This window comes from Schistocerca gregaria, chromosome 3 (genome assembly GCF_023897955.1).
Source record: "Schistocerca gregaria isolate iqSchGreg1 chromosome 3, iqSchGreg1.2, whole genome shotgun sequence".
Lineage (NCBI taxonomy): Eukaryota > Metazoa > Arthropoda > Insecta > Orthoptera > Acrididae > Schistocerca > Schistocerca gregaria.
Genome location: NC_064922.1, coordinates 894,575,839 through 894,598,273, shown reverse-complemented (window position 1 = coordinate 894,598,273; position 22,435 = coordinate 894,575,839). Strand labels below are relative to the sequence as shown.

Sequence of the window (22,435 nt, the reverse complement as noted above, 5' to 3'; positions counted from 1 at the left end):
TTGGTTTGTGGAGAATACAGCTAACTAGGAGAAAACTTGTTATTTGGACCAATATTATATCAATATCATGTATAAATGAACAACTTTAGGAAAAGGGTAGATTGCTGCACAATTAAAAATGGCACTTGAGTTGCAGACATGTACAAAGAAAAGACTGTTACACATTTAGCTTCTGGTCAAAGTGTACTTCAGAAAAGAAAACAAACACACACACACACACACACACACACACACACACACACACGTACGTTTGTTTCATCTATAAATAAGGTAGCTAATAAATAACAATGTAAAGTGGTGTTAATATTTAAGCTGACATAGGCATGTAGTAGGTATGTGACCCAACATATGAATGATCCACTATGCATCAAATGAAAGTCTGGGATGGTAAATGGAAAGAGAGGAATTATGCTTAGGCTAAGAAGGTTGCAAGAAAATTCTCACAGAATGCAGAAGATATTGATACTGCAAAGTAACAACAAAATGGGAACTCAAAAATAAGCTGAAACAAACCTTGGCACAGAAATGTGTGTATGATCAGCAGTAGTCTGTGGTTGTGGCTGGTCTCTGGCTTAAAATGCCAAAAATAAGAGTGGAGTCAGAAGCTATATTAGTTGCTGGACAATATCACATCTTGAGCTTGAAGAACTGCAGAAAAGTTGTAATGAAAAGAACTTAAGACATACCCGGACAACAGCCCATGTAATATCAGGCTGCCCTATCTTGGAGAAATATCAATACTTATTGGAAAATCGAGTATCAGATATCTCCCACAGATATCTCCTAAAACAGTCTTGACAATTGGTTGAAGCATTATCATTTATGATCGGCAAATACATGCTGACCTAATGTAGCAAGCTAGGCATCATTGTGTGTGTATATCAGCCAAATAAAACACCATACCTCTTAATTAACATCTCAATCCTGTGTGGTGAGAACATTAATGATAATTTGACTTGCATGAAATTTATCTGAACATTGAAGTCATTCAAATGTGGAGTGTTAAAACTTGTCATCCCCGTGGGACCACATAACTTGCAGAGTGCTCAGTCCAGAAGCTCTGGATGAAATACGAGGTACAGTACTGTTTGGAGCTACCTATACCTCCAGTGATGTATTATAAAATCATGTAAGTTACCAGGCCTACAGCTGAGGAACCTGGAACTAACCTGGAGCAAACTTGAAAATATCTGACATGCAATCTCTGTTGTGAAAAGGATGATGATGATGATGATGATGATGATGATAATAATGAATAATTTTCTTCTTCTGCCTTTTCCCATGGCTTATGGGGTTGACATATTACTTTGGTTTTGCCCATGTTGGTTCTAGTTGTGGCTGGATGCCCTTCCTGACATTGCCACTTTTATCTCAGGATATAATTTTGTGTACCCCATACTTCTGTGTCTAGAGTATATCTCATGTTCTTCAAGTGTGAGAACATTTTCGTAATTTTTATGTTGTGGGTACCTGATGCAGAAATTTGATATCAACACGGTATTTTCCTTGTTGGATGTGATAAATTTCCCAAAAAAACACTTCCAAGCTGGCTGGCACATCAACACCCATTGTTAACCTGTCAAGTGTATTCTCTCTATGGCTGGCGCACCTCCGGGTCCCAGAAGCGGGTGCTTAATAACAATAAATAACTTGTATGTAAATGTAGCATTTTGTGTATGCACTTAGCATATTCCAGAATTTTACTTTATCATGTCCTTTGCTTCACTTTCCTATAGGCATGCCTGTTGCTGTCACTGGAAAACCTATACCCAGCTGCTCATCAACTAGCACTGGATATGCTGAAGCGTCTTTCAACAGCCAATGAAGAAATAATTGAGGTTCTTCTCTCAAAGCAGCAGATATTGTCAGCACTGAGGTATGCAGTAACATGAATAACTAAAATTAAATTTGCACAGCTACAACTTAATAAGTGATTGAAGATACAGAGTCTTATACAAAAAAAATGTAGAAGTTGCATGAGTATTGTTTAACAGAGAGAATATCTTATATGCATATGCTGTAGTTACAACTCAAAGAAAATATATAAATTGTTGATCATTCCAAAACATATTGCTGCACAAGGTTGAAATGATGAGGGCTGTGGTAAACGTTTCTGTGAGGTCTGTTAAAGGTTTTAAATAGTTTTGTCACATTACTTACTATTAATTTGAGTATACTGTTGGTAGTAAGCACATGTTTACTGTTGTAGGTGGAATAGTGAATCACTAAAAAAAGATCGATATCATAAAAAATAGAAAAATATGCACATATATTGCAAAATATGGTGCTGCAAACTTTCCCTCTTCAAACTTCATTGGCCTTGATCATGTCTTACTTAATAGCCACACAAAAGTGGTGTTCCTTGCTCGAAGAGGGTATGCTAAATGATGGTATTGACAGAATATCTTCACTTGAGATACCAAGGATAGGTCAACAGCCAGTTTTTCTTGTGATACCCTTAATGCTGTGTTCCTGTTTCCAGTGAACCTAGATATTTAAAATTATGTTACTATTCGTAACATCACTTCCCAAGTAAAATACATTGAAAGTTCCCAGTCAGCTATTCGTCAACCCATCTGATGTGAAAGTAGAAGACAGCAAAAAAGAAGCTGAAGTTTTCAATGTCACATTGATCACACAGGAAGATAATGTTTACCATACAAACTCTCAAAGGATGACATAGGAATAAATACCCATGGTGTTGAAAGGCAGTTGAAACACTTGAATAAATGCTTCATGGAGTTCTTGCCATGCCGGATTCATTAATCTTGGGTTTTCAATGACTTCCTCCATCATCGTTGTCAGGGGATATCTCCTGTGTCGAAAGCTGGACACTGACAAGTCTGACATGTCAGACCTCCATTAGAGATTTATTCAAGAATGTCGCCATCAACAGCTATGTTTGAAAATTGAAACAGTTGATTGAGAACCAACAAGGAGTCAGATCTTGGAACCCAATTCAGTTTTTCAATTTACTTTGTGGCGTTGGCTCTTTCTTAGTTTAAATTTATTATGAATCTCTAACATAATGAGCAGTTCCAACAAAGTGGAGAAAAAGGCAAATTACTCGCATGTAGAAGAGGGGAAAAAGAATGGATGAACAAAATGATAGAGTAGTGTCTTCAATGTTGGTGTGTTGGAGGATACTGTGGCGTATACTATAAATTTTCGTAGAGAGGTAAATGTTTCTGTCTGCAAATGAACATGGATTTAAAATGCCTCATTCATGCAAAAACATGACTCACTTTTTTCACATCTAATATTGTGTGTACTGTTGGTGCTGGCAAACAGGAAAATTCCATATCCCAAGATTTCTAAAAGTTTTTGACACTGTACCATATTGCAGACTATTAACAAAGGCCTGGGCATACAGAATAGAACATTTTGTTTAGGCAAAAATCAACAGCATATATGAATTTTTTAAAAATGCGTGACACTACGCAACCATTTTCAGTTTCAAACAATTATTGTGGCAGCTATGAAAAACACAAAAATAGATCAGATGGGGCAATGAAAGTAGAAGATGAAATCCACAGGCGAAATAGTAACATCAAATATGTGCGAAAAATGTTACAGATGTACCGTGGGTCATAAAGTTCTTGAAGTAAAGTTAATGAGAAATACATGAATTGCCATTTAGATGTATAGACATTAGATAAATTGGTTGTAACAAATGTAACTACACGTAAGTTAACATGAGGACTGAGTGGAACAGCAACAGCAAGCGACGTATAAGCAGAAAGCAGAACAAGTAAAGGACCTTCAGAGTTAAAGAAGAATAATATGCAAAATTAAAGGATGTTGTCATTAAACAATTAAGTAATTTTCAAATCTCACTATCTATCTAAGTACAGTTCTAATTGTAATTAATGTTCCACAATGATAAGAACAAAATAAAATTTAAAATTACAAATAAGTAAGATTTAAAGAAACCTAACCACATGTGGAAAAATGAAATAATGTTGTTACATAGATTCAGAATGGTCATAAAAAAAAGGAAGATTACATATTTTCGCCATCACTTGGGAACATACAGAATAAATACAGAGTGTGTAGATGAAGTGCACCTAAATTGTTTGAATACAGCAGAATGCTACATAATCTGAGAATACTATCTAACAGAAATCTGACAATGAATGAGCTAAGAATGTAAACCTCTATGAAGTTGGTTAGAAAAATAACACTTCAGACAGATAAATAAAATAAAAGTAATAAAACAAGAATAAAGTCTAGCTAGGATATTTCTGAAGAACATACTTGGAACATAGACCTAAAATTATTGGACTCTGAAGGTCCTTGACTTGAAATTGGAGTGAGGACTTATAGAAGACAGAACTCTGTCACTTTTAAGAGGGACACATTGTTGGAAGTGCAGGTGTGATAGTGCCTCTGCTCTTCACAATACACGGTGCATCAAAAAGAATCATCTGATTTGGCATGTCTATATTTCTGAAACTAGGAAACCTGTACAATGAATTTTGTTTTCTGATGAATGGGAAATTCAAAAAGTGTTTTTTTCCCCCCATAGGTGGTCAGTAGGCCCCACTTGAGATGTATGGCATATGTCGATGCGGTATTCAGATTGTTCCCACATTGCAGTGAGCATGTCTTGAGTTGCAGCTTCTACAGCTGCTGTTATGTGATGTTTCAGTTCATTCATTGGTGTTGGTAACCAAGGAACATAAACAGATTTTTTTTTTTTATAAACTCCCACAAGAAATACAGTCAGGTCCAGTGACGTCGGAGGCCAGTAATGTAAGGCTGAATCATTTGGTCCACTACATCTGCATTTGATCCAGTACATCTGATCCATCATTCAGTAATCCTTTAATTTAAAAATTCTCACTCTTCCATTTGCCAGTGTGGTGGTGCCCCAGCCTGTTGGTAAATGAAGTTGTTGGAATCAGTCTCCAGTTGTGGGGAAAGAAGGTTCTCAAGCATATAGTGTTCTTGGCAATGAAAAATGTACCATATACCTTTTCCCATGAAACTTCACGTGGTTGTTCCGTGCCCCATATTCACACATTACGATGGTTCACCTTTCCATTTAAATGGAATGTTGCCTTGTCACTGAATAGTAAGCATGGAAGAAAAATGTCATCCTCCATCTTGCAAAGAACAGAATTACAGAACTCCACAAGTTGTTATTTTTCACCTTCACAGAGAGCTTACAGTAGCTGAATTTTATATGGTCTCATGTGTAAACGTCGACAGAACACATGCCAGATGGACATCGGGGGCAAGTTGAGCTGTCAAGCTGCACAGCGAATGGATTTCTGCAGACTGCTTGTGCAACTATGGCGGATGTGTTCATGTCATATGCACGTGGATGGCCTGGTGATTTGCCTTTACACAAACAACCTGTTTCTCAGTATTGTTTATGGCATCATCCAATGCTCTGTGCTTTAGGATGGATCTACACCATACCTAGTATGAAGGTCATGCTGAACAATTATTACTGACCTGCACTGTGCAAAACACAGAGCACAAATTATTTTCTGTTGTCCTGTCACCATTTTTACTAGCTCTGGAGTGGGCACACACTGCTGCTACCTAGTGGAACTATGAAAACTTGAGTGTTTTCTCTTTCCAACAGAACAGTGTTCATGCACATATCTCAAATAACACAATCATTATGATTTTTTAAAATCTGATGCTTCTTCTTGATACACCCTGTATATGTATATGGCCTGGCTGCTAAAGTCTGTAGCCCCTTGAAGCTTTGATTGAAATAACAGTCAAGATCTCAATAACATTTGTTTATTATGATTGGTTTTGGCTTATGTTAAAGCCATACTCAGATATTTTGGGTCCCTATGGCTGGTGCTGGCAGCTGCTTGGTTCTTCGCGTGATACAACGATCATTCAGTGAACAATCACGGTACCAAGTGAAGAACCAAGGAGCAACCAGCACCAGCCATAGGGAGCCAAAAAATTTGAGAATGGCCTTAATATAAGCTGAAACTGGTCATAATAAACAAATGTTATTGTTATCTTGACTGTTGTTTCAATCGAAGTTAGCACCAGATCATTGCACTCCACAGACAATGTCTAAATCTTTGAGGCTTTTTCTAGGTGACACACTTGTTCGCAGAAGCATAACAGTCTTAGAAACTTGTTATGAAATTTAGGCTTAACATAAATAAATTCAGTGTTATTCATATAAATAGACACAAAGAGATACTATACTACCTAAAATAGATAGTTTGGAATCCCTCTCATTATGGAAATATATTAGATCTGATAGCAACAAATAGACCTGACGTCTTTGAGGATGTCCATTGTGAAACTGGTATCAGTGACAATTTTGTGGTTGTGGTAACAATGATTTACAAAATAAAAAGGCCAACTACAAAAAGTAGAAAGGTATATGCAGTAGCCACCAGAAAGACCGTCGGACGCGCACATCAGCATGGATGGTAGTTGCCGCAATTAGAGTCCCGTCCGCCAGAGGGCACGTGAGAACTCGGACGCGACCTCTGCCGGTGTAACAACAACAACAACTCAGGCAGCACGGGCGTGCCCAGTCAGTTAACATCGGGCATGCCTAGGACACAGTACCGGTCTACGCTAAGTGAAGTGCGACATAAACATGAACAGTGTTACTACACAATTGGCGACGAGTAGGGTCGTTCTTTCGCGTGTTGCGTCGTTGTTCCGCTTTCGCAGCTTCTCCACGGCATGGAGGATTTAGTGCGGGTTTTGGTTGAACAGCAGACAGAGCTCATGGCCACCATGAAACAAGTGCTTCCAGCGTTGCTCTCCACGCAGTCTGCTCCAGCGCCTTCCCTCCTCCCTTTCCCGCGTATGACGAGACGGCAGAGGATTGGGACGCATATGAACATCACCTTCGGCAGCATTTCCAGGCGTTTCATGTTGCCGATGCGGAGGTATGTCATGCTCTCTTCTTGTCTTGGATATCTCCCTCACTTGTCTTTTGACGCATTGTGTTCATTGCTGTCTTCATATTATCGCCGCCGCATGCATGTTGTGGCGGCTCGGGTCGAGTTCTATCAATGCAAGAAACAGCCCCATCAGTCTTACCAGGTGTGGGCCACTACCCTGCAAGGTCTTAGTCGCAAGTGTCATTTTGTCACAGAGCAGTTGCGAGAGTCGTATGCCAACATTATGGTACGCGACGTCATTGTTCATTCAGCTCCCGATAGGAAGGTCCGGCAACGGGCCCTGCAGTTAGAAGACCCTTCCCTCGAGGAAGGTCTCTCACGCCGCCGGTCAACAGCTGGAAGCGTGGTGCGACGTCGCAGCGGTTCAGGGCGGCGCGTCCGCGTCCACTGTGTCCGGGATGGATGACGTGCGAGCGGTACAATCTGGCCATTATGGCCGCTCGCGCACGACGCGTAAACAGAATTCCAGCCGCCGGCCCCTGTTGCCATCCTGTGTGTCGTGCTATATACATCACGATCGGTCAGAGTGCCCCCAGCATTGGGCCGTTTGTCGCAAATGTAATAAAAAAGGATACATTGCTAAAGTTTGCCGCTCAGCCTCAAAAGAATCGAAAGAAGCAGGTACAGAGGACATGGACGTTGACATTCAGGAAGTTTCATCTCGCCAGGCTCCCGACGCATTGGCATGAAAACTCTTTATAGAGGTGTCGGTTTGGTCACGCCGGTTACAACTGCAAGTAGATACGGGCGCGGCAGTTTTGTTGTTGAATGCACACTTATTCCGACCTTGGATCGCCCCCATTGGTGCCAGTTTACCGGCATCTACTCGGTTATGGTGAACAGTTCATTCCCCTGCTGGGTCAATTCACTACCGGCGGACTTACAAATCAGTCACTTGGCCTATTACTTTTATTGTTGTCAGTGATGTGAGCTCCGCTAACCTTTTGGCCTGGATGCCTTTCAAGCTTTAGATTTTTCTATCGCTGACACCATACAGTTGGTCTCCGAAGACGTTCCCTATCAATCATTGGAATCTTTGATCTCAGACTTTCCAGATATCTCTGAGGAGGCCCTGGGGCATGTTTCTGATTTTGAAGCTCACTTAACGTTGTAGGCGTCGGCTCGCCCACGCTTTCTACGCGCGAAGCAGACCCCCTTGGCTCTCCGCCCTCAGGTAAAGGAAGAGCTCGACCGGCTGACAACCCTAGGGGTCGTTCTTTCCATTTCTTCTAGTGAGTGGGCTTCGCCCCTCATTATTGTAAGGAAGCCCTCGGGAAAATTACGTCTTTGTGGCGATTTCAAGGCCACCATTAATTCCCAATTGGTGGTGGACACCTATCCTTTGCCTCGTGCTGATGAATTGTTCTCCGCCATGGCGGGAGGCCAATATTTTTCGAAAATGGCTGGCGGTCGTCAGCACCCTGTTTGGCCTTTATCAATACCAGCAGTTGGCCTTCGGAATATCCAGTGCCCCGGCGATATTCCAGCGTTATCTTGAGCACGTCACATCGACAATCCCTCATTGTATTAATTACCTGGATGACATAATTGTCACAGGCCGCAGCACGAAGGAACACTTGCACAACTTTCGTACCCTCGTTCTCAAATTCAGGTCTGTGGGCTTGCGTTGCAACCTGCATAAGTCAAACTACTTCCAACCGTTCATTGAGTATGTGGGCTACACCATTTCTCGGCACGACATCCAGCCACTAGGAAGTTTGGTCCAAGGTATCGTCGACCTTCCTCAGCCCGCTTCGCTGAAAGAGTTTCAAGCTTTTTGGCAAGATAGCCTGTTACCACTGGTTCATTCCCAGGGCTTCCATCATAGCCCGCCCCCTGTACTGCCTTCTGTGCAAGAGTGTTCCTTTTGATTGGTCGCCTGCATGCAAGCGAGCGTTCACCTCGTTGAAGGGCCTCCTCACGTCAGTGCCTTGTTTGGCTACTTTTGACCCTCATAAGCCATTGGTCCTGGCTACAGATGCTTCACAGTATGGGGTGGGGGCAGTCCTGGCCCATAGCAACGCAGATGGTTCAGAGCAACCACTGGCATTTGCGTCTAAAACTCTTAGTCCCGCGCAGGCCCATTACTCGCAGGTGGAAAAAGAGGCTTTGGCCATTGTCTATGATGTTACCAAGTTTCACCCTTTCTTGTATGGCACGAAGTTTTAGTTAATCACTGACCATCAACCGTTAAAATTGTTATTTGGCCCCGCCTCTCAGATTCCGCATAGGGCGGCCCACAGTCTAAAGCGCTGGGCCTTGTTCCTCTCTAAATACCATTATGACACTCATTTTCGCCCTGCCGCACAGCATGCCAACGCCGACGCTCTTTCCCGTCTTCCGGTGGGCCCGGATCCTACGTTCGATCGACAGAAGATTGTGTGTTTTCATTGTTTGGCGCCCTGCCAAGCGGTTGATGGCTTCCCAATCACTAGTTCTCGAGTCGCCAGGGAAATGGCAGCTGACCCGGTTCTCCGGCAAGTAGTTCACCTCATTCAGAAGGGGTGGTCATCCCACCCTCCAGGCCGGGCTTCGGACCCTCTTCGTAATTATTTTATTTCACAAGACCGCCTCTCGGTCTTGGAAGGAGTTCTCCTTCTGGCTACCGATGAAACAGCTCCTCACTTGGTTGTTCCTTTAAGTTTACAAAGGGAGGTCTTCACATTATTATATGTGGGGTACTGGGGTGTTTCCCATACTAAAACCTTGGCTCGCAGACATGTGTACTGGCCCGGTATTGACAGAGAAATTGAGCACTTGGTGACCGCCTGTTCCCAGTGTGCGAGCCAACAGGCATCTCCGAGGGCAGCGTTCTCTTCATGGCCGCCGGCAACCCAAGCATGGGGATGTGTTCACATCGATTTTGCGGGCCCATTTCTCAATGGCTTTTGGCTCATTGTCATTGATGCTTATTCCCGATTCCCATATGTGGTTCGCTGCTCCTCAACCACTTCAGAAGTTGCAATCCAGGCACTAGTAAAAATCTTTTCTGTGGAAGGTTTGCCAATCACGCTGGTCTCAGACAATGGACCGCAGTTTATGTCGCAGACCTTCCAGGATTTTTGTAGGCACTTTAGTATTCGGCACATTTGCTCTCCCCCCTTCCATCCACAATCGAATGGAGAAGCCAAGTGCATGGTGCGCACATTTAAGACGCAGATGAAAAAGTATGCGCACGAATTTCCTGCAGAGGAGGCATTGACGTTTTTCCTGATGGCATACCGGACCACACCAATGGGAGAACGCAGCCCCACAGAGCTCCTCCACGGATGCCAACCTAGGACTCTGCTGCACCTCCTCCGGGCTGGTCCTCGCCAGTCTTCGCAAAACGGAGTACCTGGCTTTCCACTGGGTATGTTGGTCTGGGCACGATATCCATGTTGGATATCGGCGGTGGTCCTGCACCAAAATGGCTGCCGGCTCTATACCTTGCCAGCGAGGGACCTGGTGCTACGTCGTCACCAAAATCAGCTACGTCCACATTTGGGCACCCCACCCTCTGACCTCTTGGACACCAGCTTCCCCCTTACTGGCAGCCGTGTTGGTTTCTCAGGGGATGTTACCGCCTCACCCCGCTGTGACTCTGCTGCACGGCGATATTTCTCAGCCTTGGCAGCCTCCAGTAGCTCCAGCACCGGCATCACCATCATTCGATATGCCCCAGAGAGAGCCGGGTGTCTCAGGTGGCTAGTTCACCGGTGGTCGTCCCTTCCCCATCGTTCCTGCCACTGGGTCTTGCCCCTCCCGAGGTGGAACAGGATCCGGAGTTTGACAGCTTGTTGCCCATTCTGTCCCGGGCTCCGATGGTGGGACGATGGGGGCCTCTTCATGTGGGTCACTTCTAGCAGTATTCAAAGGTTCCAGCTCGAGCGTTGGCAGATCCCCTCGACTCCGGCCTTCCAATGGATGTGGAGGTCATCGCTCCTGCCCAACGCTCCACCTTCCGACGTAGTGGATCACAGTGGCTTCACCCCCGAAGGAGGAGGAGGAGTGCAGTAGCCACCAGAAGGATCGCGGGAGGCGCACATCAGCACTGCGCGTCACAGATGGTAGTTGCCGCAAGTAGAGTCCTGTCCACCAGAGGGCATGCGAGAATTCGGACGCGACCTCTGCCGGCGTAACAACAACAACAACAACAACTCAGGCAGCACGAGCGTGCCCAGTCAGTTAACATCAGGCACACCTAGGACACAGTCCCAGTCTGCGCTAAGTGAAGTGCAATGTAAATGTGAACAGTGTTACTGCAGTATATATTTTCAATATAATAGATAAAAAAAGAAGTGGGGTCACAGCTCGACTAGAAACTTGAAAATTTCAGCACGGAACAGGAGCATGTAGAAGAACTATGGATCAACTTTAAAATAACAGTTGACCATGCACTGGTCAGATGTGTACCCAGTAGGACAGTTCATAATGGGAGAGATCATCCATGGTATACAGTCACTGTGAAAAAAACTCTTAAAGATACAGACTCTGCAGTATAATAGGTGTAAAACAAACCATAGGGCTATAGATAGAAACATGCAGAATAAAATGTGTTTGGCCATCAAGAGAGCAATATGTGAATCCTTCAGTGACTGTCACACCAGCATATTGTCAAATGATGTTGCACAAAATCCAAAGAAATTCTGGTTGTATGTAAAGGCTGTTAGTGGCAGCAAAACAAAATTAGTGTCCAGTCACTGGCGAGTAAAAGAGAAACTGAAACTGAAGGTAGCAAAGCAAAAGCCGAAATGCTTAAATCCATTTTCAAATATTCCTTTACAAAGGAAAACCCAGGAGAACTACCCCAGTTTAATTCTTGTACTGCTGAAAAGATGAGTGAAGTAAATATTAGTGTCAGTGGTGTTGAGAAACAGCTGAAATCACTAAAATGGAACAAAGCTTCAGTGCTCAATGGAATTTATATTGTATTGTATACTGACTTTGGGGCAGAGTTAGCCCCTCTTTTAACTATGATCTATCATAGATCCCTCGAATAAAAAACATTGCCGAGCAGTTGTAAGAAAACACAGGTCACGCTCATTTTCAAGAAGGGTGATAGAAGTGATACACAAAACTACTGTACAATATCCTTGACATCAATTCTTTGTAGAATCTTAAAACATATTCTGACCTCAAATATAATGAGGTATCTCAAACAGAATGACCTACTCCATGCCAACCAGCAGGGATTCTGAAAATACTCGTCTTGTGAAACCCAACTTACACTTTTCTCACATGATGTATTGAAAGCTTTGGATGAAGGCAGTCAGGTAGATGCAGTATATCTTGATTTCCAAAAAGCATTTTACTCAGTACCACACCTATGCTTATTGTCAGAAATCTGAACATATGGGGTATCAAGTGAAATTTGTGACTGGATTGTGGATTTTTGTTCAGGGAGGGCACAGCATGTTATCTTGGACGGCGAGTCATCATCGGATGTAGAGGAAACGTTGGGTGTGCCCCAGGGAAGTGTATTGGACCTTTGCTATTCATGTAGTTTATTAATTCCCCATATTAATAGGAAACTCAGACATTTGCAGATGATGCTGTTATCTATAATGAATACAATAATAGTGTTACAATTCATCTTGTTCATACAGGGATTGGGAGAACAAGATTAGATTAATTACTATACACAAAGAGACATTTAAACAGTCATTTCTCCTGTGCTCTATACATGAATGGAATGGGAAGAAGCGCTAATAACTGTTACAATAGGGTGTACCTCCTGCCATGTACTTCACAGTGGGTTGCAGAGTATAGATGTAGATATCATTTGACTGAAAGAAACTGCATAAACATTCAGTCGGATCTTCATAAGATTTCAAAGTGGTGCAAAGATTGGCAGCTTGCTTTAAATATTCAGAAATGTAAAATTGTGCACTTTACAAAGTGAAAATGACTATAATATCAGTGAGACACTGCTGGACCTGTGTATAACACTTTGTAAGGATATGAAATGGATAAAGCAGACAGAAGACTTAGGTTTATTGGCAGAATATGGGGAAGTGCAATCAGTCTACAAAGGAGACGGCTTACAAATGTCTCTTGCAACTGGTTCTAGAATATTGTTCAAATGTGTATAGAACCAGTACCAAAAAGGACTAACAGGGAAAAGTGAACATACACACAGAAAGACAGCACAGATGGTCACAGGTTTGTTTGATCTATGGGAAAGTGTCACAGAGATGCTGAAGAAACTTAACTGACAGACTCTTGAAGATCGACATGGACTATCCTGAGAAAACATATTGACAGAGTTTCAAGAACCGGCTTTCAGCATTGACCCTAGGAAGATACTACTACCCCCTACATCTCACTCACGTAGGGATTGCAAAGACCAGATTAAATTACAGTGGAACCTCACGTAATGAGTGCCACCCATAACATGCAGTTTGCACAACAAGCAAAACAAATTGTAACAAAGTGACTCTTCTAACAAGTGATGTTTTGCATAATGAGTGATGACATTTTATTGTCACATCACCAGCCATTCGTGCCCGGTGGTGGAAACATTCAATAATATGAACACCTTTCACCCAGCAGCATATGAGCAATATCTTTAGTATGTACTGCAGTCTGGATTTAGTGCTCTTTATGTTACTATCTTAGTGCAGCTTGTTATCACACATTTTTCTTAACTTGTATTAAGTGTTTTTTCATATGCAAGTTTTAATAATCTTTGTAGGATTGTCCTTGAAGATAAAGCCGCAAGAAGACGACCATAAGAGAACGAAAATGACCTTAGAAATGCAACGTAAAATCATTGAAAAACTTGAACGTGGTGTGAGCGTTGCTGATTTAACTTGCACATGCAGTTGATCTACATAAACCCTTTGCACTATCCTCAAGAACAAGGACAAGATTAGGGAGATAGGTGCTTCAAAGACAGTGATAAGAATATCCAAACAGTAGTTTCGTACTCTGAACAATGTCAGAAGGTTACTCCTTATAAGGATATATGAAAAGCAGCTTGAAGGTGATACTATTAACAAGAACATCATTTGTGAGAAGGTGAGAATGATTTTTGCTGACCTCATTGAGAAGATGCCAGGATCATCAATGGCCAAAGAAGTGTTTAAGGGAAGCTGTGGGTGGTTTGAGAAGTTTAAGAGAAGAACCGGCATCCATGGCGAATGAGCCAGTTCCAAAACAAAGGCAGCAGAGAACTTCTTCAGCAATTTCAAGATGCTTGTACAGAGTAAGGGTTATCTGCCGCAATAGGTTTTTAATTGTGATGAGATGGGTCTATTCTGGAAAAACATGCCGAAGCATACCGTCATAACAGCAGAAGAGAATACATTGCCTGGTCACAAGCCGATGACAGACCATCTCACACTGCTATTCTGTGCCAATGCGAGCTGTGATTTGAAAATTAAATCACTGCTTTTTACCATTCAGAAACCCCATGAGCCTTCAAGAAGTGTAAAGTCCAGAAGATCAGGTTAAATGGGCTTGAGTGATACGTGATCTTTTTTGTGATTGGATAAATGAGGTGTTTGGAACTTCAATGAAAAAATATTTGCGTGAGATGAATCTGCCGCTCCATGTCTTGCGTTTTATGTACAGTGCTCCTGCCCATTCTCCAGGCTGACAGCACCATGTCATTGTAGAATGTCATTTCATCAAGATCCATTTTCTGCCTCTCAACACCACCCCATTACTCCAGCATATAACCAGCAGATTATTTCTAACTTTAAGTAGCTCTACACTGAAGCACTCTTCGAGCATTGCTTTGAGTCGACTAAAGCTGTCATTCTCATTCTCAGAGAGTTTTGGGAATATCACTTCAACATCACTGCCCGCATCAAGATGATCGAAAAGGCATGAGAAGGGGTTACCAAGAGAACTCTTGAAACTTCCTGGCAGATTAAAACTGTGTGCCCGACCGAGACTCGAACTCGGGACCTTTGCCTTTCGCGGGCAAGTGCTCTACCAACTGAGCTACCGAAGCACGACTCACGCCCGGTACTCACAGCTTTACCTCTGCCAGTATCCGTCTCCTACCTTCCAAACTTTACAGAAGCTCTTCTGCGAAACTTGCAGAACTAGCACTCCTGAAAGAAAGGATACTGTGGAGATATGGCTTAGCCACAGCCTGGGGGATGTTTCCAGAATAAGATTTTCACTCTGCAGCGGAGTGTGCGCTGATATGAAACTTCCTGGCAGATTAAAACTGTGTGCCCGACCGAGACTCTAACTCGGGACCTTTGCCTTTCACGGGCAAGTGCTCTACCAACTGAGCTACCGAAGCACGACTCACACCCGGTACTCACAGCTTTACTTCTGCCAGTGAGTCGTGCTTCGGTAGCTCAGTTGGTAGAGCACTTGCCCGCGAAAGGCAAAGGTCCCGAGTTCGAGTGTCGGTCGGGCGCACAGTTTTAATCTGCCAGGAAGTTTCATACCAGTGCACACTCCGCTGCAGAGTGAAAATCTCATTCTGGAAACATCCCCCAGGCTGTGGCTAAGCCATGTCTCCACAGTATCCTTTCTTTCAGGAGTGCTAGTTCTGCATGTTTCGCAGAAGAGCTTCTGTAAAGTTTGGAAGGTAGGAGACGGATACTGGTAGAAGTAAAGCTGTGAGTAGCGGGTGTGAGTCGTGCTTCGGTAGCTCAGTTGGTAGAGTACTTGCCCGCGAAAGGCAAAGGTCCCGAGTTCGAGTCTCGGTCGGGCACACACTTTTAATCTGCCAGGAAGTTTCATATCAGCGCACACTCCGCTGCAGAGTGAAAATCTCATTCAAGAGAACTCTTACTTTTGCTTGGAAGAAGCTTTGGCCACAGTGCATTGTTGAATGTGACTGGGGTATTTGAGTCAGTACCTGCGGTGCCTGTAGTCAATGAGATTGTGACTTTGGTCAAGAGCATGGGACTAGAAGTGGATAACAGTGATATCAAGGAGCTTGTGGAGGATCACGGCCAAGGAATGACCACTGAAGAGCTTGTGGAGTTGCAGTATATTTTGCAACTGGAAGTTGTGGAGAGGAGTTAGTGATTAACAGCAAAGCAGCAATCTTGTGGAGAAATAAGAGAAATGCTGTAGGCGTAGAAATGTGTTGCATCATACATTGAAAATCATCACCCCAATAAAGCAGTGGCTATGTGCTCTACAAATTTATTTGATGATAATGCATTGCAGAAACAAATGACTATAGACAGTGTCCTAGTAAAAAAGAATTAGTTATGTATCATGAATAATAAAGTATCATAAATAGAGTTTTATAATTGTATATATAATTTTATTTAAGTTAATGGCATGAATAAGGTAAAACTTTTAGTACTTTTTCTGCATGGAACACATTATATTACTTTACATTAATTTACATGGGATAAATTGTTTCACTTAATGAGTGTTTGCATGAGGAGTAAGGTTCTGGAACAAATTATGCTTGCTGTGTGACGTTCCACTGTAATTACTGTATGCCCAGAATCATTTAACAATCATTCTTCCTGCGCTCCATACATTAATGCAATGGGAAAAAATCTTAATAACTATTAGAGTAGGAAATACCTCCTGCAACGTGTTTCACAGCTGTTTGCATAGTATAGATTTAGATATGATTTGACTACACAACTAGTGACTAGTTACAGGTACCAGACACAACTTCCCCAAATATCTGGGAGTTTCAGTCAGAAGTGATTTGAGGCGAGACAACCACAAAAAACTAGCCTGGTGGAAGGTGGTTGCCAAACTGAGTTATTGGAAAAATCTAAGGAAGAGTAAGTCCTGCATGAAATATGTCGCCTACAAAAGCCTTGTCAGTCAATTCACGAGTCTTGTTCATGTGGCTGTATAATAACCCTGTGATTCAGCAGTTTGCACAACTCTTGTTGTTAGTCTTATCCCATTCAATCAGTTTCTTCCATTCTGTGAAATAATCTTTATCATAATAAAGCTGAGATACATCAGAGCATGAGTCATGTTATTTACTGTACAACCATTCCAATGAATATACTAATGATGACTGTTTTGATTACTGTGTATAATGTCCACATTTCATCCTTTTTCATCTTGTACAGTGCAAAATACATACAATAATGTGTAAACAGCCAAGTAGTATTTTTGTTTATTTTTTAAATTATGATGCACAGCCTGCTTCTGGCCAGTGGCCAGTTGCAGCATCTTCGGTGATGAGTAAAGTTGATACAGAAGTTGCACATTCCACAATGAAGACTGTGCAGAGGCTTTTTCTATTAAATAAATAAATGCAATGTTAGTAAACAGTCCATTAGTAATCAACCAAACAAGGCATACCATATGTAACATAGTTTATGGCTGCGTTATTTCTGCAGGCAGTCAATGGGCTTTCCAAAGTAGTATCCCAACACAATGCAACCCCATTACCCCAGGAGATAGTATAATTGTCTTCATGACATTTTTTTCCTTGTTGGAGCATTCTGCTTGTGTATGATTTAAATGTCAGATGAAATCTCTTTTCACCACAACATGTTTTTACAGTTGGAAGAAATGATTCTTAACACTTCTGAAACAATAATACTTCCATGTTAGCTGCTTGGAAAAAAATAAATGATCAGGTGAGACATTCTGCACCCTTTCCATTACTCACCTCTGATAAACATTTGTTCGTGTCATATAGGTATAGTATGCTAATGTGTTATTAACCCTGATCTGTGATTGTTCAGTTTTTACAGGTTAGACAACTTGTTACTGAAGAAATAATTTTATTGAGTTCTAAAATCACTAATTGGAATTTTTTATGGTAATAATTTATGATGATAGAGAATTTTGGTAATAGAGCGTTGGATTTGTCTTCTCTGAGATGCCTTATGTTGTGCATCTTCCCCACATTTTTGCTATCCATACACTTCACCCTCTGGCAGCTTTGAATACACTTGTTCCCAAAATCTGCTTTCATTTAATGTCAGGTCTTATCTATGCAGTGTGACTGAATATATAATGCTTCTAAACAACAAATAATGAGTGTCACAGTGCATAGCCAATGCCCCAGTGGATGAATGCTGTCTAGTGGATCTTACGCCCCCTCTAATTCAATTTCCTAATTGTTTGTACATCGTTTTGGGGAAAGTTGTGTAATAGTGAGATATGGACAGAACTGAAAGAAACTGGAGAGGCAGTGAATGTAGACTTTAATACATGGCACTACACTGGAATTAAGGAAAATGTGGAAGGGAGGACCCACCAATATAACTTTCTTTTCACTCAACCTGTTTATTTAACAATATATATGCTGTGTTTTACAGATAATTGAAGCATTTAACCATAAAATTTTCTTTAACAAAATGAGCAAGTTTCCAAAATTCTTTTGACCTTAAACATTAAGTTGAATAAGCTTTTAATCTTTGCAAAAGAAATCTGAAGTGCTGTATTACAAAACAGCAAACAATGTGACAATGATTCCGGACTTGCAGCCCGCCTGTTATCGGGTGAAACGGTGGTGTTTACTACCCCACCAAACACAGTCTGTCTTATTAAATGCCCTTCTGCAAGCCATAAAAACTATACAAGCACCATTGATGACAATTTCAATTACTCAAAACAAATGACTTAACTTTTAATTTGAAAGCTGTATGTCGAAAGTTTCGGGGTCCAGGTTAAAGATTAGCATACAATATGACAATGATAAGGCTTACTTCTAAGCAATTAACCTCTTAATTTCAATCGGCAACCAAGGTGCGACTGGACCATAATCCATCCCTCCTGACAATTGACTAAAGCCATGGTGAAGTTGGCTGTTAATATTTTCAAGGTTAAACTGATTGTCAATTATTAAGACCACTCTGAAGGAACGTCTTAAAACATCACTTGTGAACACGTATTGAGAATTCACTCAGTGGAACCACAAGATCCACCTAAAATACACCAATAATGACCCAGTCTTTCAAACACAGAAACAAACAGCTTAGTACAACAGGTTGTTCAGATTATAACTAATGACTGGGAAATGCAATTACAATCAGAGGAATTGAATTGGTTAACAGCTAAATCTAACCACAAGGTCCTTCATTTGTTTAACGGCAACCTGTGTCTTAGTACAATTGTTCCAGCTGTATTTACGACCAAGAGCTGATTAATTAGAACATTAATGATTGAGTACAAACCAGAAAGGAAAGGCAATATAATGGTGGGACAAATTTTCAAATGACAGCTAGTGTCTTAGTACAGTACTACTGCCTGTACTTATGACCAAAGAGCCAATCGAGTAAAACTCAATAATGAGGTGGTCAGGTAGACAATCAAACAAATCACCAAAAGGATTAAAGAATGTTACTCCCCTTTCTTAGCAAGCAGTTCCATGAGTCCATGGTGCATTGCAGGAGTTACTGAGTGGTTCCGATGAAAGCGAGGTAGAAGAGGGCAGCCAGGCCACAAGCGGTTGTCCGACACGAACATTGCCAACCAACCAATGGGATGTTGGTCTGCTAATTGTCAAGTACTCCGGTATCTTCACTCTGTGCAGGCCCTCCTTGTGCAGCTCATGGCTTCGGCCGCTCGGACCTCGTGACCACCTCTTGTTGCGATGCTACCGCCAATCCCAAACTTCGTGCTTCCGCCCTCTGACCGATGAACCCCATATATATATATATATATCAGCAAGCAAAGACCTTCTAAGGGCACAACCCACAGATACCAACTCTTCCTCAAAGATATTGGCAATGGGGCCACAGGAGGGATAGTTGATACTACACCTGAGCCAGTGGTGCCAGACAGGACAGTCTGCTAACTCAATGGCGCCACGGTTCAGACTTGATATTATCTATTCCGAAAAAGATACACAAGTGGAAGCAAGTTGGGGACAGTAAAGTAAGTACTGGATTTTACTGTGGCATATTTGAAGTTTTAGTTTATCATCATTCACTATTAGCTATCAGGACTATTTCAGATATAGGAAGTTTGAAAAGTTCATCTTGTGTATTTATAAAGGTGAAAAGAATGTCTTTTGAAATTGACAGTAACTGGATAGCTTTTGGGATTATAAACCTATTTTTAGTTGGTTTGGGAATTAACTTGTTATTATAAGTGAGAAAATAATTTGGTCATTTCATGTAGCAGTTTTGTATTGTTATGTGATATACACTGATCACAGTATTAATGTTTTAAATATGATGTTCATTATAGGTTTGTACGAAGTGCGGGTGTTGCCGATCAAGTCTCATCTCGCAAATTTCTTGAAGCTGCAAAATCGTGTGGTGATCCAGCAATATTTTATGCTGTTTTCAAATTTTTTGAAAGCAGAAATCAAAGACTGAAAGGAAGTGCGTCATTTGCTAAAGGTCAGTGTTACCTATAAATTTTATGTATCTCTTGCCATCACCATTAATTTTGTTATGGTTTACTTAATGGTCCTATGTGATCAGCACCATAAGGAAATTCATGAAAGTATTTTGTAAAAATTTAAAGTTAAGACTTTTTTTGTTTATCAAGTTACAAGCCACTTTATCTTCTTAACACAGACTAATGCATTTCTGAGGATGTATAATAAGGGTAGGTAAGCCGGTGGAAAACAAAAGTAGTACAGTGGCAGCAGTGGAAAAAAATGGATGATTAATGACTGAAGTATATAAATCCTGAGGAAAAAAAAGAAAACTTTTAAAAAATGTACATATATGTGATGATGCAGCAAAGACAGGCCACTACAGATATATCAGCCGGCCGGGGTGGCCGAGCGGTTCTAGGTGCTACAGTCTGGAACTGCGCAACCGCTACGGTCGCACGTTCGAATCCTACCTCAGGCATGAATGTGTGTGATGTCCTTAGGTTAGTTAGGTTTAAGTAGTTCTAAGTTCTAGGGGACTGATGACCTCAGAAGTTAAGCCCCATAGTTCTCAGAGCCATTTGAACCATTTTTGCAGATATATCCGTATGAGGATATATATCAAGGTACAATATTTGCAGATTAAGAGTGGGCAAACGTTGTGATGTCCACAAATAATTTTTAATGTTTAAAGTTGCTGAATTATGACTGCAGGCTCAGTTTTTTTTCTTCCAAATGGAACCATATAATTTTCCTGTGCCACTGGAAAAGTCTTCATATAGGATTTCAGTGATGTATCATGTGTAGAATTTTATCAAATACTAACAGTATAAAAGAACCACAAAGTATTGGGGGTGATGTTTGCCATAAACAAACACTATACCATTTTCTTGACTGCAGTATACATTGCGAAGGTCTGAATAGTGTCATAAGCAAGTTGTCTGGTCACTACAATAGCTGAGAACAAACTGATGGGCTTCAAGTGCACATATCATACCCAAGTTGTGTGTTTACTTAAATTTGGTGCAGTGGTTTTTGGTGCTACTTGATCGAATCACTTTTTGAAGTCCTCTTCAAAAGCTCTTTGCAGTTCTGCAGAAAAGAAACAGTCCCATTAAAAAAAATCAGAGTTATAATTTGGCACATATTATCTGCATTACATTAGAAAATTTGCTACATTATCTGGTAAAACTTAGCAAAAACCATCTGGATGTATTTGGGGTGCTAGTCCTAAGTGCCTCACCCTGTATGAGGGTTGAGATGACTTGCCACACACTAGCTCTTCAAATGAAACACATCACTTATGAAACAGATCTCACCAAAAAACTACTTTCTACAACATCATTTAGACATAACAAGGAAAAAAAATACTACATGCCAATGTGTTGCATATTCCAGTATTATCATCACATGGACCTGCTCAGGTTTTTCATATTTTGATCTTTTTCTTTTGCAGGTGAACATTGTGAAGTATATGTCAAGCATTTCCAAGCATTATTTGGAGAATCAGCGCTTGCTGCTGGTGACTTGTCATCCTATTAGTTAATACAAAAATGTATATTTTGTTATTTGTTTACATAATAAATGTTTTAAATTTGAGTTTTGATTGTCATTTTGTTTACCATTTGAATTCTTTTATACAGTTATAAGTTATTTCAAGATCAGGAAGATCAGGCAGGCGTCATCCTGTGCTTTTTTTTAAAAAAAAAAAAAAAAAAAAAAAAAAAAAAAAAAAAAAAAAAAAAAAAATCCTCTGAAGATCAATCATTGTGACAAACAAATTCCTAATGGCTGAGTTAAGTGTTAGCTCTTTGTGGTATTTGATTTATATGTTTTTGGAGTCTAGAACGTCTTAATTGTCCTGTTGAGAATGGCCTCTCTGATCATGGTGCTGAGCTAGTTACTGTATATGACATAGCTCCATTCAGTAATTCAAAACTACCCTCCAAAGTTGTGCATTCAATTAATGTCTCAACAATTACAAATTTCAGAGAAAATCTTCAGCAGTTAGACTGGGATGAGGTGTACAAGGAACCCGATGCTAATTTAAAACTAATTTAAAATATAACTTATGTCATGATACACTTGTAAGAGAATTTGAAAACTGTTTCCCCAAGAAAGTAGTTAAATCTAATTATAAGAAACCATGTAAAAAACATTGGCTTACTAAAGGAATAAAAATATCTTGTAACCACAAAAGGGACCTGCATCTAACAACAAGAAAGAGTAATGACTCAGAAACAGCCAAACATTTTAAAAAAAACTACTGTGCTACATTAAGAAAGGTTATTAAAAAGATGAGAAGCAT

The 22,435-nt window shown here is 41.0% G+C and overlaps 1 protein-coding gene across 1 annotated transcript in view; it reads left to right on the top strand.

Annotated features, from left to right (window-relative positions):
- LOC126355198 (regulator of MON1-CCZ1 complex) overlaps positions 1–21,726 on the top strand; it is a 90,121-nt gene extending 68,395 nt beyond the window's left edge. Inside the window, exons 13-15 of the mRNA XM_050005427.1 lie at positions 1,737–1,876; positions 19,992–20,146; positions 21,584–21,726. Of these exons, the coding sequence (XP_049861384.1) occupies positions 1,737–1,876; positions 19,992–20,146; positions 21,584–21,669 (381 nt within the window). The 3' untranslated portion in view covers positions 21,670–21,726. The remainder of the gene's footprint in view (positions 1–1,736; positions 1,877–19,991; positions 20,147–21,583) is intronic.
- The last annotated feature ends 709 nt before the right edge of the window (positions 21,727–22,435 follow it).